General features: G+C 57.0%; 1 protein-coding gene across 2 annotated transcripts; it reads right to left on the minus strand.

Annotated features, from left to right (window-relative positions):
• PDCD6 (programmed cell death 6) lies at positions 220-15,930 on the minus strand. Of its 2 annotated transcripts, none has more exons than XM_018065654.1 (6): positions 15,756-15,930; positions 14,865-14,926; positions 9,081-9,125; positions 8,083-8,241; positions 3,841-3,950; positions 220-789 (listed from the first exon to the last, which is right to left on the minus strand). In XM_018065654.1, the coding sequence occupies exons 1-6, from the start codon at positions 15,848-15,850 to the stop codon at positions 691-693; spliced, it is 570 nt and encodes a 189-aa protein (XP_017921143.1). In that variant the 5' UTR covers positions 15,851-15,930; the 3' UTR covers positions 220-690. The 2 variants fall into 2 exon arrangements, with proteins under 2 accessions (XP_017921143.1, XP_017921144.1); XM_018065655.1 differs by having other exon boundaries at positions 8,089-8,241; positions 15,756-15,929.

A 16,800-nucleotide genomic window follows, 5' to 3' on the forward strand; every position in this document is an offset into this window, starting at 1 on the left:
GCCCATCAGAGGGCAGAGGTGCATCATTAGTAAGTGAAAGAAAAACCACTCCTTTCCAAATCAAATTTGGATCTGTATTTCCAAAGAAGTTTACCAAATGTAAACCGACTCCTGTCACAGAGGGTGGACAAATCTTGGGATTCCCATGACCAGGGCCAGGGGACAGCCCAGGTTGCCGAACCCCTTGGGGCTCCAGGTGAGCACATCTGAGACGACAGGCACAAGGATATGTGTGCTTTATTGCTTATGCTGCACGTTCAAGTGAACACAGTAAACCCCCTTTAAAAAGTAAGGCACGTGAGTGGCCTTCTGTGCAAGTTCCCTATTATTTGAAGTTCCTATTGGCTAACGAAGCATTTCACTCCAGAACTAGAGCTGTCTGAAAAAGCACATGATAAGTTTTTTGCAAGCAGAATACCTGAAACATTATTACATGTTACCTCATGGCACAATTAAACAGCCTCATATCAAACGTCTGTATCTGAGGAAAGATATAACTATTGTTACAACTGGGAAACGTTAACCAGCTTATCCACATATATACAGTTGGGTCCCCAAATAGTAGTTATACAAAGTCTAAAGAAAGAGCAGTGTCTAACTGCACTGGTGCTTGTTTCATTAAAGGTAGGAGATTTGGCATTTTCAGTCTTTTTTCCCGTAAGTCATGCTGGTGTCTGCAGAAAGGCAGGGTCATACGATGCTGAAGACCATGGACAGATACTGTTCATATGACACTTGGATCCAGCCGTCCTGGTCTGTATCGTAGCGTCTGAATATATCTGTCAACCTCTGAGGAAAAACGGCAGGTATTTAGACTTGACACTTCCCGACAGAAGGAACACAACGTACTGGTGAATAGACATTCAGGAGCCCAACTTCAGAAGAGTCCGTCTCCACACCCCACACCCCCAGCGCAGGGACGCAGGGCAGGTGTCCCTGACTGCCTGCAGGGCAGGCCGGTCTGCTCAGGAGATGGGGCGTCAGGCAGGACAGTGGACGACGAGGGGGTGCCCAGTGTGTGGGCCACAGCCCTGGGTCCTGGCAGGGCCTCTGGCCCCAGAACAAGGTTTCACCACAGCGGGTGATATGCCTGGGGCCTCCTTTGCCACCACAAGACCATTCTCCTGGGGCCCTCCTTGAAGGCTCACCTCTGTTCTGTCGACAGGCTGCTCAGGACAAAGGGAAACCAGCCCCCACTGGGCACCCCCGGGGGGGAGCCTGGCTGCAGAGCCAGAAGGGCAGGGTCTCCTGTGCCAGCCCAGGCCCTCGTCTTGATGCCCCAGAAGGGCAGGGTCTCCTGTGCCAGCCCAGACCCTCACCTTGATGCCCCAGAAGGGTGGGGTCTCCTGTGCCACCCCAGGCCCTCGTCTTGATGCCCACCCTCCCCATCCCCTCCTGGCTGACCAGCCCCCAGGGCTCCCCGTTTGTTCACAAGTCCAGCCACCGGACAGCAGAGACTGGGGCAGTTAGGTCAGTGCTGTGCTGAAGGACAGAATCTGGAAACCACCACGGGTTCGGAAGAGCCCAGACTGGAGAGGACAGTGCCCAGGCTCATTGAGACCCTGGCGGCCACCTGTCCACCTGCCCCAGGGCCAAGCAAGGCTGCAGCCCGGCCCGTGAGCCGAGCCTCCCACTCCCGGCTCCAGTTCCAGCCCTCTCTGCCCCGAGCTGGGCAGGTTGATGGCCAACAATCAACAGGCTGACACAGGAGACGGTCCACGCGGGGGTGAGCTGGAGCTTCCTGAGTGGCCAACCCTGGCGCAACACAGAGCCCAGACACCGCAGCAGCAGTCCCCTCTGCTGGGAGGGCACGGCGCAGTTTCCCTTTCTTTGCGCTTGAAGATTTCTGCCACTTTTCACATTGCTTCATAAAACCAACTTTCAATAAGGCCTTTTCTTTCTCGAAAGAGGCAGATGGAAGACAACCTCTGAGGGCTTCTGAAGACTTTCTGCAGGTGGCCTGCAGCTGAGCCTTTCCTTTCTGACCCCTGTGTCTGTGCACAGTTCGGGTTCCTTCTCCAGGGGTGGGGGCAGGGACACCAGGCCCAGACAGCGGCAGGCCACGGGCGGCCCACGGTCTGTGCTCATTCTACAGGCAGCGGGGACTCAGATCCTGTTACTCCAGAGGCTGAAAGGGACACAGGGTGACCTTTGCTTATGCAGACATAAGGACCAGCTGGTTACTTAGGGGACATAACCTCAAATAAAAACCCCAACCCCACAGATCCTGGTGAAATCCCCTCATCACCTCTAACCCTAACGTCTTCTGACAGCATGACAGTGGAAAGTGTTAGTCGCTCAGTCGTGTCTGACCCCTTGTGACCCATGGACTGCAGCCTGCCAGGCTCCTCTGCCCACAGGATTCTCTAGGCATGGGTTGCCATGCCTTCCTCCAGGGGATCTTCCCAACCCAGGGATCGAACCTGGGTCTCCAGCGTTGCAGGCGGATTCTTCACTGTCTGGGCCACCAGGGACGCCCTGTAATCTCACCTCACCGGACCCTGAGAGGGAGACACCTGGCACTCCAATGAGTCACTGAAGCACAGGGCCTGGCGGGCCCAGATTCCCCAGGAAGGGAATCAGGACAGCAGGTCAGGGAGAGAAACCTCAGTCATCCAACTATCACTGCGACAAGGAGAGCCCTGAGAATGGGCCCCAAGTTACCAGCTACACTGACAACCTCGTGCCCTGCACACCTCTCTGCAGATTCTGCTGCTGCTGCCAAGTCGCTTCAGTCGTGTCTGACCCTGTGCGACCCCACAGACGGCAGCCCACAGGCTCCGCTGTCCCTGGGATTCTCTAGGCAAGAACACTGGAGTGGGTTGCCATTTCCTTTTCCAATGTATAAAAGTGAAAAGGGAAAGTGAAGTCACTTAGTCGTGTCTGACTCTTCGAGACCCCATGGACTGCAGCCTACCAGGCTCTTCTGCCCTTGGGATTTTCCAGGCAAGAGTACTGCAGTGAGTTGCCACTGCCTTCTCCATTTCTATATTATTTCTATGCCTTATTTTAGAATCTTTTCTGCAGAAAAAACAAAATTTGACAACAAAATGGTTCGGATGTAAATGGCAAGGGTGTCTTTCAGGGCCGGGTTCTGCTGAAATACTTCTGGAAAACACATTTGCTTCCCATAAATGGAACTGTGTCAGAATGACGAGCGAGTGGAGTATTAGATGGACTTGGCTGTGAGTTGCTAACGGCTGACTCTAATGGGCACAGGGGTTGTCTTCTAAAGATTTTTCACAATAAAGAAAAGGTTTACACCAATTCACCTCATTTTCTAAAGCTGAAATCTAAGGAACTTGGCCTCCCACCTGGAGACAGGAGCAGGGCCTGTGTGGGAACAGCCAGGCAGGTCAAGTGTGGCTGCCTCCACCCTCGGAGGGCATGCCTGCGCCTGGTTCCTCCTGGGTGAAGCCGAGGGACCGCAGGAGGAGCCAGCTCAGAGGGGCCTGCGATGCAGCGGGCACTGCAATCAGCAGCCCGCCAGGCACTGCTCCTGAGTCTCGCTGGGGAGGGAGCCTCCCGTGAAGGGCACAGAGCAAGCCTCACGACAGAACCTTCTCCAATCCTCAGGAAGAAACACAACACAAACCACCAGGTCTTCATGTGAACCTCCCGCTGGATCCCTTCCAAATGGACGGCTCTCAGGGTTTCCAGGGGAGGAGGGACACGCTGTCTACACCTCCTTTTATCAGGTGAACTAGTTACTTCTCCAAAAAGCACACTCACTTCTGTAGCTTCTAGAGCCAATCTTATGTGTCTGACTCGCTTCAACTGTCCAAGCGCAGGGCCTCGGGCGCCCACCACCCACCCCCCCGGGCCTTCCGATGGCGGTACCTGCAGCACGATGCAGCCCTGGATGAAGTCGTCGAAGGCGATCTGCCCCCGGCCTTGTCGGTCGAACTTCCGAATGAGGATGTCGTGAAATTGATCAGAGAGCCGGTACCCTGCAGGGGGGCGGGCACAATCAACCCCATGCCCACCCTGGAACCCAGTCTCCCCCACCCAACCCCCAGGAACACAACGTGGGCCCCCCAGGCAGGCCTAGGGGCAAGCACACGGCAAGACACCGAGAGCTAAGCAGAGTCTCTGTACTGTGCCCTCGGCCCCACAGAGGCACCCTCCTGGAGGGACCACAGAGTCACTCATTCATACCAACTCCAGTGGTACAGGCGCCCTGCAGGGCTTCTGGAATATCAGCCTTCTCAAAAGCCCTTATTGGTAAACTTTACTTCATTCTTAACAAGCTAGCGGTGAAGTTGTGACTAACTCAGCTGTCCTGGATTATTCCCTGCTAAAGAATGCTTTGCAAAATAAAAGGTCACTAAGGCTCCCAAGGAGACAAAGTGTAAACTTAAGGACAGGAAGTTAACTGATGGCCCCTCCCCTGCATCAGCCACTCACTGGCATCAAGACATCAAGGCTTCGAGGGTGCAGCAGCTGCACTCTGACGGAGCTCTGGAAGGGCCATCCAGGTGCCTTGACCCCCCTCCAATGCCCCAGCAGCCCGGCCTCCAGCAGGGCAGCAGGGATGCCCTTGCTCTCTCAGCCCTGCCCTCGCTGCCCCCAGTCTCATCACCTGTGTGACCGTGGCTTCCTTACTTATTCAGGAGACGACATCCAGGTGCAGAATATTTTTACCACTTTTCAGTCTCGCTGGAATCTTTGCAAGGCTATGTGCACCTATTACCTGAGTGAGTGTCTCGGTTAATTCCCTCTATAAGCGCTTCATCACTCTACTGAAACAGTCAAGCGTGCACACATGTCACAGTACCTTCCAGAGTGGTCAGCGAGCTCCTCACACCCCACGAACTAATCCAGGCCCCCGCCCTGCAGCTGAGCAGCAGACAGGACCCTCCTACACCTGGCACAGCCTGTGGCCGGACAGAGGCCAGGCCGGGGAAGGACGGCACGGTGGCAACAGCGGCACAGCATCACGGAGACCGGGGCTCGAGGGACCAGACGGCGCCACTGGCCCGACGCGCCGCTCGGCCCGCTCCGCCCCCAGGTCCCAGACGTGGGCCCGCCTCGGCAGCCTGTTCTAGGCCAGCGAGGCAGGCGGAAACCCTGCTGGCCGGCTCACTGTGTGTCACGCACGTCCGCCTAGAACGGCCCTTCCCCCAAGGCTGTACTTCCAGCGGAGGGAACAAGCCCTTCTTCCCCAAGAGCTAGCGAGGCGGCCTGCTGCCTCCACTGGCCACCCAGGGCCCACTCGCGGTGCTAGGAAGAAGAGCAGATGCCAGTCAGAGACTACAGCAGAGGACAGACGGGGCCAACGGCACAGACAGGGGTGGGGGCTGCCGTGGCCCCGTCAGGGCCGAAACTTGGTCAACCTGACTGTAAAGACGCCGTTGACCTGGGCAGGGTGGCTGACAGCTGATGGCGCGGGCTCCAGAACGCACAGTGGGCGTGTGGGTGGCAGGGCTTGGACTCTGCTGCATCAAAAGGGGCAGAGCAGGCGCAGCACAAGACGGAAAGCAGCCGACGACGGCGATGAGTGAGCGGAGGCTCACTGCCCCTGTGCGACGTCCCCTCAAACCACGCTGGCTTCAGGCTGCCAGGGGCTGGGTGCAGGGCTGGGGCAGGAGCGCTTGTGGTGGGGAGCCTGCCTTTGTTAGGGACGGCAGGACTGTCTGTCCCCGACGAGTGGCGTGTGTGGCCTTGCCTTACACACTTTCTTACTTTCCGGTCTCTGTATCTGGCACGCAAAACATGCCGTTCAGCCACTCGGTCGTGTCCGACTCTTTACGACCCCGTGGACTACAGCACACCAGGCCTCCCTGTCCATCACCAACTCCCAGAGTTTGCTCAAACTCATGTCCATTGAGTCGGTGATGCCATCCAACCATCTCATTCTCTGTCGTCCCCTTCTCCTCCAGCCTTCAATCTTTCCCAGCATCAGGGTCTTTTCCAATGAGTCAGCTCTTTGTATCAGGTGGCTAAAGTACTGGAGCTTCACCTTCAACATCAGTCCTTACAATGAAGACTCAGGACTGATCTCCTTTAGAATGGACTGGTTGGATCTCCTTGCAGTCCAAGGGACTCTCAAGAGTCTTCTCCAACACCACAGTTCAAAAGCACCAATTCCTGGGAACTCAGCTTTCTTTATGGTCCAACTCTCACATCCACGCATGACTACTGGAAAAACCAGAGCTTTAACTAGACGGACCTCTGTTGGTAAAGTGATGTCTCTGCTTTTAAATACACTCTCTAGGTTGCTCAAGTGGCTTTTAATTTCATGGTGGCAGTCATCATCTAGAGTGATTTTGGAGCCCAAGGAAATAGTCTGCCCCCGTTTCTACAGTCCCCATCTATTTGCCGTGAAGTGACGGGACTGGATGCCACGACCTTTGCTCTTGAATGTCGAGCTTTAAGTCGGCTCTCTCATTCTCCTCTTTCACCTTTGTCAAGAGGCTCTCCCTTCCGTTACGGGGCACATAATGGGAATAAAGCCTAAAAGACGAACAGAGGGGCCCTCAAATCCAGCAGGTGAGCCGTTCAGGGTCACGCAGCCCTGCCAGGGTCGGCCTGAGACTCCATGTAGGGGGGTGAGAGGTCAGAGGGCACTTAGGGCTTCAGCCACCCTGACCCCCTCATGCGTCTGCTGAGCTGCAATGCAGCTCCAGCTTGACTGACAGACACTTGTTCTTAGAAACCAAAGAGGAGATTCCACTCCCAGGGCAAATTCTTTACCAGTCTCCAACAGGGAACCGGCAAGAGGCTGACGGCCACCCTGGGTGGGAGAAGAGGGGCCAAAGGAGTCTGAGAAGCGGAGGACCAAGGGCAGGAGGGAACCCCGCGGCACAGCCGAAGAAACGCTGCAGGAGGGTATGTCTTTTCTCCAGGAGAAGCTGAAGGTCAGGGAGGCTCTCGGCCCTGCCCCGCACCGTGAGCCTGTCAGCGTCTGACCTCCCGGATCTGACGGGGACTCGCAGGCCCGAGAGCCAGGGACCGGCTGGTCAACCTCAGCGTTTCCAAACCGAGCCCAGGGCGTGACGGTTGCTGGCCCTGAGCAAAAGCGGGCTCCAGGCCTGACAAGGTTAGAAACACTGCGGTCGGTGCTGAGATCATCATCCTGGAAACTAATCCAGAGGGTCCAGGTTCCAGTCAGCCAGGCCTCCAGCTTCCTCCTGCCCAGGACTGCTCTGTGAGGGACGCCCCTAAGGCTCAGCTCCCCCACCTGCGGGCACAGCAAGGTCAGCCGCATTCCAAGTTCCAATCCAGAGAACCCGGGGCCAACATCCTGCCCAAATCCTGACCTGCACCTGGTGGCGATACAAAATTCTGGGGGGTCCCACAGCCTCTAAAGCAAGAGACAAACAGGAAAAGACAGCCGTAAATGACAAACGCAGAGGAAGAGGGGTGGGGAAGAAGCACAGCAATAACCGCAAGGACCAAAGTGTATTTCGTTATTAAAACCAGAAACAGCCAGAATAAAGTGCAATGGACTCTGACAGAAGGGCCCCGCCAAAACAGGGCTGGGGGATTCACGCCGTCAGACCAGGATCCTGGTGCGATGCCTGCGCCCTCCTCACCAGCCCCGAGCTCCCCGCGGGCCCAGGTGGGCCCCGGGACCAGGCCTGCTGACCGCTCTGGAAGGCACCACGGGGACACTGCTCGCGGCACGGCAAGCAGGCAGGCTGCACACACCTGAGAATGCGGGCTTCCGTGCTCACGCCTGCACGCCATGCAACCCACGGGCTCGTCTTCTGTGGGCATTTTATCATTGGTCCGTGTATGCTCATGTCAGGGAACGGAAGCTGCTTTATATATGTAAGCTGTTTTATCTTGACTCGTTCACTTTAACTTTTTGAAAGCCACATTCTCAGTATGCCTGCGACATCACTTCACAAAAGAAAACTACTGCATAGCCCTTATCTCATTTTGGATGGAAAACCGCATAAAAGCCCCCAAGTCAAATATAAACCTGTATGATAAAGAAACATCAAAAATGTAAAACTGCAATGTAAACAAAAACTTCACATAGGTGACTTTCAAATCATCAAGCTGAGCAAAGCAACAAGATACACCATATGGCTCCAAAATGAAAGAGCTACGCAGTCAAGACAAGCGTTTTACCGAAACCTGAGAGGGCTTGCTTGAGCTCGTTCTTGTCGATCATGCCCGAGTTGTCCCTGTCGTAGGTACGGAAGACGTTCTGCCAGTCCGTGATGTACTTCCAGACGCCAGTGAACTCACTGAAGTTCACGCCGGCCTTGTTCTCTCTGTCAAACATGGCTGAAGCGAAAGGGCATGGCTCAGCAGGAACCAGGGCAGAGGCACACCCGCAGATCTGCAGGCTGGGCTCCTCCAGGACCAGCCCGGAGCTCCGCCAGCAGGTCCCCAGGGGCTGTGGTGACACCAGCCCTCAATCAGCCAGGTGGGCGTGAGGGGCTGTGGAGAGGGACGTGCAAGCCAAACACCCTGAGAGATCCACAGTAAGAGCGATTTACACCGAAGGATGTTCCTCAAAAGCTGGGCACACCCGCTCTCGGGGTGTAGAGGGGTCAAGGGGCCCACCCCAACCCTCCAGGCTCAGGTCTGGTTCCTGGAGCTGCCCATCCATCCCCCAGAGGATCCGCGTCCCCGAGGAGAAGCTCCTTAGAGGGCTTAGTCAGGGAGGCCGGTTACAATGAGCAAAAGACTAATGGCTTTTGGGGTTTTTTTAAGCAAGACCCACTTTTCATTAAAAAAAAAAAAATCAGCCTCATTCCAGGTCCAAATAGGAACTTGTAACTACATTTACATACAACCCCATGCAAAATGGATGGAGACGCGTGTATGAAATCTCAGTCTGAGACACTCTTAACAAAACGCAGTGCGCCACCTGCCTCTCCAGGAAACCGAAGTGCTCCTGGTGTGCACAGAAGTCACTCCAGCTGAGTGAGTCGTCACGTGAGAACTCAGCTGCTTCTTCCCATCACAGCCACACAACCCGGGGGGAACAGAAGCGTGTGCGGAAATGAGCGTGGGGCGCACAGCGAACGCTGAGCGGAGGCTCAGGGGCGGTGGGGCGGGCGGGACACCCGAAGAGAATCAGCCGGAAGCACAGGCCCGGCAGAGCTGCCCATACTCACATATGATCGATCGGACAGTCACTGGGTTAAATGGAGTCCAGGTGCCTGAAACAAACAGCAGGAGGTGAGACAGGCAGCATCTCCGAACCCCCGTCCGTAACCCCAGAAGCCAGAGAAGTGAGCAGCCGTCAGCGTCGAGCCCTGAGAGCCGCGGTCTCAGCGGGGAGGCTGCCCCTGGACGACGGCCAGCCAGGGTCCTGTCTACGCGGCCCGAGAGTCACTCCAGTCCAGCCACACGTTCACCGCTGCTCATGAAGACCTGCGCCTGGCCGCTCGCCCTCCTCACGTTATAACTAGAGACGGCCATCTTACCACTCCCTGAACTTCCCAGGCCCACAGCACCAGGTGAGCTGAGAAGAGGGCGCTTAGCCCCGCTGGGAGCGTCACAACTGCACTTCAGAAAACCCCACCCCCAGGGGCACCACCGCTGCAGGACCAGGGTCGCCCTCGCATCCACAGCGGCTGCACACGTGGTGAGCGAACCTGCCGGGGCGCTCCGGAAAGCACAGCGTGAAGACAGGCTTACGTGCTCCCCCTGAGGTAACAGGCTGGCAACACACCATCGTCTCTGAAACTGTGAAGAGGACGCATCATCCCATGACTCATCTCAGAACAGCAGTGGGGTCTCCCCAAACAGCTGTTATCACGGGAGCTGCTCACTCTGACAGATTTGGTAATTCAGAGCCCTTCATAAGCTGTGATGATGGGACGTTCACCAGGTGCCTCTGTGCCCAGGGATCTGTTTTCAGCGATGCATGCTGACCAAAACCAGGGTGATCGTTTTTTATGTGCCGTGTCCCCTCATCCCTCCTTGTATAGTAACACCCCACCTCCCCTCCTACGTACAGACCGCTTCAGCTCTGGGGGCACAGGCCCCTCCCGACCCCACGCAGGGCAGCACCCCCGGGCTCCAAGCATGCCCAGTTGGCCCACACGCACCCCAACATCCCATGTAGCCCCACCTTGACCCCACCCCTGCCTCTCAACCTCAGTCCGTACGGGGCTTTGCCAGGGAAGCCGCCTTGAGCCCCGAGGTCACCCCACCGGCGCCTTGGGGCCCCGACACTCGTGAAGCCGCCCCTTCTGCCAGGCCTGCGGCTGGGGCCCCTGCGCGCTGGGCAGGCATCTCTGAGGGCTTCTAGGGGGTCCGGGGGATGGTGGGCAGGTGGAAATGAAGGTTCTGGGGAAGGTCAGCTCACCAAAACCAGGCCACAGAGGAGTCATGCACAGAGGGGCCAAGAGGAGGCGCAGCCTGTGCACAGAAGGCTCTGACGTCCCAGCTGCTCACACACTGGCTGCTGCTTCCACAGGACACAACCCACGCTGGGCCAGGAGCCCGAGGGACCAAACGCAGCTGCCGGACCCTTCCTGCCTTCCTCAGCTCTGATGCCGGCTGTGCCCACACCGAGAGTGCTAAGGGGCCGGCTGCCGGGGGCCCGGGTGCAACGGCAGGGATTCCGCAGACTGAAGAGGCCACGCCCACTGCTCATCCGGATTGTGAGGAGGGCGTCCTGGCCACGTTGGCAAATGAGTTTTAAACAGAAGTGACTTGATGATGCTGTAAACACAGGCACTCTGCGAGGTTAGGGCCAGGCCCCTGTGGGAGCAGAGAGGCGTGTGGGTGGATCGGAGCTCCAGCTGGCAGAGCTGGAGGACGGGAAGCTGGGGACAGCAGAGGCCACCCCAGGCCGAGCCGGGCACGGAGACAGGAGACCCGCAGGCTGGCCAGCTCGGGAGGCAGAGGCAGGCTCCTGGTCCCTTAACTAGCCCTTGCTGTCATCCAAACCGGGCCGACTCTCCACCGAAACCAAGGGTTAGTGACAACACCCAGCAGTGAACGGACTCTATTGAGTGCCAGGTCCTGCGGTCTCAGACTAAACAGCAAAGCTTGACAGCCCCTAGTGATGCTGCACTCAATACTTCAGGAAGGCTGGCTGTTAAACACACCAGAGCGTCAGCCTGAAGACCTACGACCTGCTGTAAGAAAATGCACTGAGACACGGAGAGCAGGCCTACCAGAGCCTGCTGGGTGCCCAGGACACACTGAGCAGAGAGAGGCCCTTCGGCACGAGTGACCCTCCTGCGGCCTTCAGGGCCAACCCCAACGTCAAACACTCCCACCCGCTTCCCTCGGTAACCAACGCGCTAGGAATGCCAGCCGCCGGCCCGAGAAGGATCTCCTGTTAGACTTCCACTTAGAAAGACATGGTCTCTGTTCCTATAGGTCTTGCTTCAGTCTCATCTGAAAGAACCAAAAAAAAAACCAGAAACACACACAGAATCTCCAAAGGCACTGAGGATCCCTAACTCTCTTCACCCATAATTTGAACAGGAAAGGGCCACAGCTGCATGGCGGCGGGCGGGGGGCAGGCGGCTCACACCGGGCGCGCCAAGTGTTTTTCCTGTAACCCTCAGGAGTACAGATGATTTTAACAAATTTATATTGGACCCCTTCTTAAAGCAGAAAAACGCCACTCTGCTCTGTGATAATATATTCTTCTTGCTCTCCAGAGAGTTTTCTTTCTAGAAATTGCATCCTGTTAGCACAGACTTGGATTGCAGCGAGAGGTTCATGGGTAGGGTCGTCCTGCATCCAGCAGCCACACGGAACTGGCGGGTGAGCTGGGCCTTTCACAGCACCACCGCCGTCCCCTTCCTCTTCACCACATCAGAGCCGCCGCCCAGCCCTTCTGGGGGAGGCAGGAGCCACACAGGCAGGCTGGGCGCACCCTGCAGGCTCGCGTGGACTGTGCCAGGACCCTGGTGCCTCTCCAGGGTCAGGAATTCCGTACCCACCAGTCACCCTCACCTACAGCCTCAAAGAGCTGCGACTGCCAGGCCTCTAGGAGAGCCCAAGTCCGTTTTGATAGAAACAATGTATCAGACGACCTATTGTTTAAAGTCCAACTAGGGCTTCCGGGTGGCTCGAATCCACCTGCCACTGCAGAAGACACAGGTTCGATCCCTGACCGGGAAGACCCCTCAAAGCACGGAGCAACGAAGTTGTGCTCCACGGCTGCTGCGCCTGAGCCCGTGCTCCTCGACAGGAGGCGCCGCAGCGAAAAGCTGGGGCACCGCAACTTCAGCGACCCCACTCACCGCCACCACAAAGAATCCTCTGCAGCAACAGAGACCCAGCACAGCCATAAATATATACAGTCCAGTTTGAAAAATGCCTTCTCAAAGTATACCGACGTTACGCTACTGCAAGCCTACAGGAGCACAGATAAAGGGGCTTGAGCAAATTTAATTTCCAATGATTTGAAGTAAAAATGTTTTTAAAAAGTACCTAACTGAAGATGGTTTGTGATGTGTTATTTCAGATGGCAAGACAGTCCTGTGTCTCTCCGCACCTCTTAACCACACTTCCCTGAGACCAGCCACGGGAAAGTTCCCCCAGGGAAAAAAGACAGAAAGGACTCAGTGTGCAGGGCCCACGAGGACTTCTTCAGGGGCGGATTCAACCGATTTTAACAGTGCTTCAGAGGCACACAGCTAACAAAAGAGAGAAGCCATGGCTATTTTGTGCCTTCAGTTTTTCCACCAGTAATGAACTAATTTCCTGAAATAACTTCATATTCTAGTCCTAATACGAAAACAGGCTTTCCAGGTGGCACTAACAGTAAAGAACCTGCCTGCCAATGCAAGAGACCTAGGAGACGCAGGTTGGGAAGACCCCCTGGAGAAGGAAACGGCAACCCTCTCCCGTATTCTTGCCTGGAGAGTCCCACGGACAGAGGAGCCTGGCGGGCTGCAGTCCACGGGGTCACAAAGAGTCAGACCCCACTGAAGCAACTTAGCAATATGAAAACAGAGGTCCATTCCGGGGAGAAAACTGAAAGTCAAAGTAACTCCAATCTTAACAACTCTGGGAATTCGAAGAGCAGGAAGAGAACTGACTCGTGTCCATCCTCAGGGACTGAGGCCGGGACACACAGCACAACTGGAAACAGGAGACTGGCTCGAACTTCCTCCAGGACGCTGAGGCCCAGGAGCCAGACGCAGTTGCAGAGACGACCCCAGCAGAGCGAGAGGAGGAGACAGGCAGCACCCAAGAAAAGGGAGGGGCCGTGAGTGCAGAGACAGGAGCCGCTCAGCCCCGGAGGAATGGTGGGCATCCTGGCAGGAGGAGCGGAGCCACAGCCAGCCTGTGCCTTCAGGTAGCCAACGGGAGGAGGCGGGTGGGATGGCACCAGGTGTGGGGGAGTGCCTAGCTATGCAGGCACACATCCTGATTCCAGTGTGCGACCTACCTCTGTTCTGGGGCTGAGAAAGGACTAGCGATCGGTACCCACTCATAACCAGACTTCTTGCAGAAAAAGCCTAATTGAATCTAGGAAGATATTCGAGCACAGCAAAACAGAGCAACCTCTGGTTATGCAGAATGGGGGGACAAAAGCCTAAGAAAGCAAGGGGTCCCCAACTATCAGTGAAATTCACCTCTGAAAATTCTCAGCTTGCGGCACTGGTGAGGCAGAAATTTAAAAATTTTAGCAGCTAATTTGAAGAGGAAAATGCGATTGGTTAAAAAAAAAATCACAGTTTATAAGATACACACAAAACAGGTAAAACAACCATCACAAGCTGCTCCACACAAAAACCAGCACACCCCCAGGGAGGAGAGAGGCAGCCACGGCAGGTGGGGGGAGGGAGTCCCTACCTCCCTCTGGGCTCAGTGACTACCAGTAAGCTCTCACCCAGCCCTAACAGAAGCCGAGGAACCCCTCAGGGCAAATCAAGAAACGTGACTCCACAGGGTCACCAGAGCAGGCCCTGATATACACTCAGTGGCTGGGTTAAACACACTCCGTCTCCAGCAGGCTCCTGGTTCAACGCTGTGTTCCGACAGAGCCATTTGCTTTAACAACCAGCTGAACTGGCGGCAGGTCTGACATCCTCTAGAGACAGTATTACCTGTGTGATCATTTTAATACCAACCCTTCACCAACAGCAGCAGAGGAGTACCCACAGTGGGGCACACCTCCCTTCCAGTCCACGCGCAGGCCTGGAAGGCACCGTCCACCTCCCACAGCACCAGCCAGCTCCCGCTGGTAAGGGTGAGCCTTTCAGCATCGTCATTACCTCTTAAAATCAATCCCTCTTCAGGTTTAAATGGCACCCCTCTGGAACACACCACAAATCTAAGGACCAGAAAAAGACAGTGGTGTCTGACGAATCAAAAGAAGGGCAACACAGTCAGGTATTTACTGAAATAAGGTCTCCACGTCAATGGATTAATCACACTGAGACCAGCAAAAAGGTGACTCCAAGGTGTGCCCCCAGAACTGGCACAAAGAGCTGGGACCCTCTTGCCCCCGTCTGGATGACTTGCACTCACCCACTGAAAAGCCTGAGCCCCGAGACCCAGCTGCAGGGCCACCGGCATTCCCAGTTACTTCCTCGTCGGCGTCAGTGGGACCATGGTGCCCCTCCCCGCAAGTCACAAGACGCCGTCACCAGAGAAATTCAACAGCCTTCAATAAACCGGAGGACCATCTGCTGTACAAAGCCAGGCTCCCTGTGCTCCTGAAGCTCACACCCCAGCCTCCAACTCTCAGGCTTTCCCTGGGACCTCCATGCAGCTGCCCCACCCAGCTCCGCAAGGACTCAGAGCAGCTCCGACAGGACGCCCAGGAAAGCACTCGACAAAACAAACCTGGAAGCCCTCCACCACAAGCCAGGGATTAAATCTTAATGATTTGGAAAAGAAATCCAGGAAAGAAGATGTTCACTACGGGTGGTCAGGCCTGCAGTTCACAAGTCCAGACGGCCAGGTGCACTCACCATTGGACAGTGCTTGCTGAAGCTCGTTGTCAGATATCACACCACTCCTGTCCTTATCAACCCTACAAAATTAAGATCAGTTAAACTGGTGATTCAAAGTGCAGGCAAAGCAACACAGGACCAGAACCAAGGTTTAACTCTCCTGTCAATCCTAAATTAATTTCCCTGCTCTTTTCCCTTTGGCTGCTAGACTATCTCACTCCCATAGTCGGGTGGGGAATAAGCAAGCCTGTCTCCTTCACTGTCTGAGGTCCCCCTGCTGAAGGCCAAGCTGCTTCTCCGTTTCTCTTAAGCCTTTCTCCCACAGCCTGTCTGAATGCCACCCAGATCTTGTCCTTTTCACAAACAGGAAAAGGTTCTCTTAGACAACTAAGTCACTCCCTGACCTTGAATCACTCTAGCATGGGGCGCCGATTCGCTGGAAGGACGACCGGGTACCGAAGACACTGCGGTGACGGTCCCCTGCGCACAGCCAGGGCCTGGCTTCCCGCCTGGTGGCTAAGGCAGCCACGGCGAGCCCGCGTTTCTGCTCCCCTAACTGAATAAGCGTCCCCGGGAGACCCTCGTCCCTGAGCAAAGGCCCCGCTCTGGGGGTAGAAGGACGGAGGCCGGGCCTCCGGGCGGCCGCTCTGCGCTCCGGAAGTGCCCGGGGGCGGAGAGGAGGTCAAAGCTCGCGGGACGGAGCAGGCCGGGGGGCCAGGGTGCCAGGAGGAGGGCCGGACTGCGGGCCGAGGGGGCCAGGGCTCCAGGAGGGAGGCTGGACTGCAGCCAAGGGGCCAGGGCGCCAGGGTGAGGCCGGACTGCGGGCGGAGGGGCAGGACGGGGAAGGCCCGGGGCTGACACCGAGGGAAGGGGAGGCCTGCCCGCGCCCGCCCGCCCGGCTGGCCGCACCTCTGGAAGACGTTCCACAGGAAGCTCTGGTCCGGCAGCGCGGCGCCCCCGGCAGGGCCGGCGCCAGGGCCCGGGCGGTACGGGTAGGCGGCCATGGGCCGAGGCGCAGCAGGGCAGAGGCGCGGCTGAGGGGCGGCCGGGAAGCGGGCGGCGTCAGGTGGCTCCACTTCCGCCTCGGCGAGGGCGAGGCCGGGCGCGCCACTTCCGGGGCGGTCACGGGAGCCAGCGCGGCCAATCCCGTCGCTGCCCCGTTGCCAGGCAACGCCCCCGCGTCCGGCCAGCGTGTCAGGGTCCAGCGAGAGGCTCGGAGCCGCTGGCCGAGGCCACGCGGCCTCCAGGGTCACGGACGCGCGTGGGAGCTGCTTCTTCCGCGGCACAGAGTGGACGTGAATGGCGGGGGCAGTTCCTTCGAGTATGGACTGTCCTTGCACCAAATGAAGGCCATGGAAGGACGGTGATGGAGCGGAAGAACGCGCCAGATTCCTGTGCTTTCCGGGCTCCTCGCCCGGCCCCTGCCCACGCTTCTCTGCGTTCCTTCCCCACGCCCACTTTCTTCTCGGTACCACACGACGTCCCCTCCGGCGTCTGACAGGGCCTGGAGCTCCCCAGCTCGGTCTGCACGTACGTGACCAGGCCCTGATGTCCCCTGCTGACCATGGTGGGCGGCCAGCGTGTCCCTCCGGCCAGCTGAAGATGCCACCGCCTCCGTCTGGACTTCGACTGAGCCGCAGCGCCCTCTGCGCAGGGAAGCCCAGCTTCAGGGCGCTCCCACCGCCTTCCAGGCTCGCAAAAGTGTTGAGCTGCTGATGCAATCTCGCTGACTTGGTTCATCTTCCTCCCCTGCTTAGCTTGTGGGAGGGCCGAGCACCAAGGAAGCCCCTGACCCTTCCTTTCCTGAAGGGATTTCATTATTCAGCACTCCAAAGCTCTGCAGAAGACCCTGGTTCGATTCCTGGGTCCCGAAGAGCTGCTGGAGAAGGGATAGGCTACCCACTTCAGTGTTCTTCAGCTTCCCTTGTAGCTCAGCTAGTAAAGAATCCGCCTG

Source organism: Capra hircus, chromosome 20 (genome assembly GCF_001704415.2).
Source record: "Capra hircus breed San Clemente chromosome 20, ASM170441v1, whole genome shotgun sequence".
Classification (NCBI taxonomy): domain Eukaryota; kingdom Metazoa; phylum Chordata; class Mammalia; order Artiodactyla; family Bovidae; genus Capra; species Capra hircus.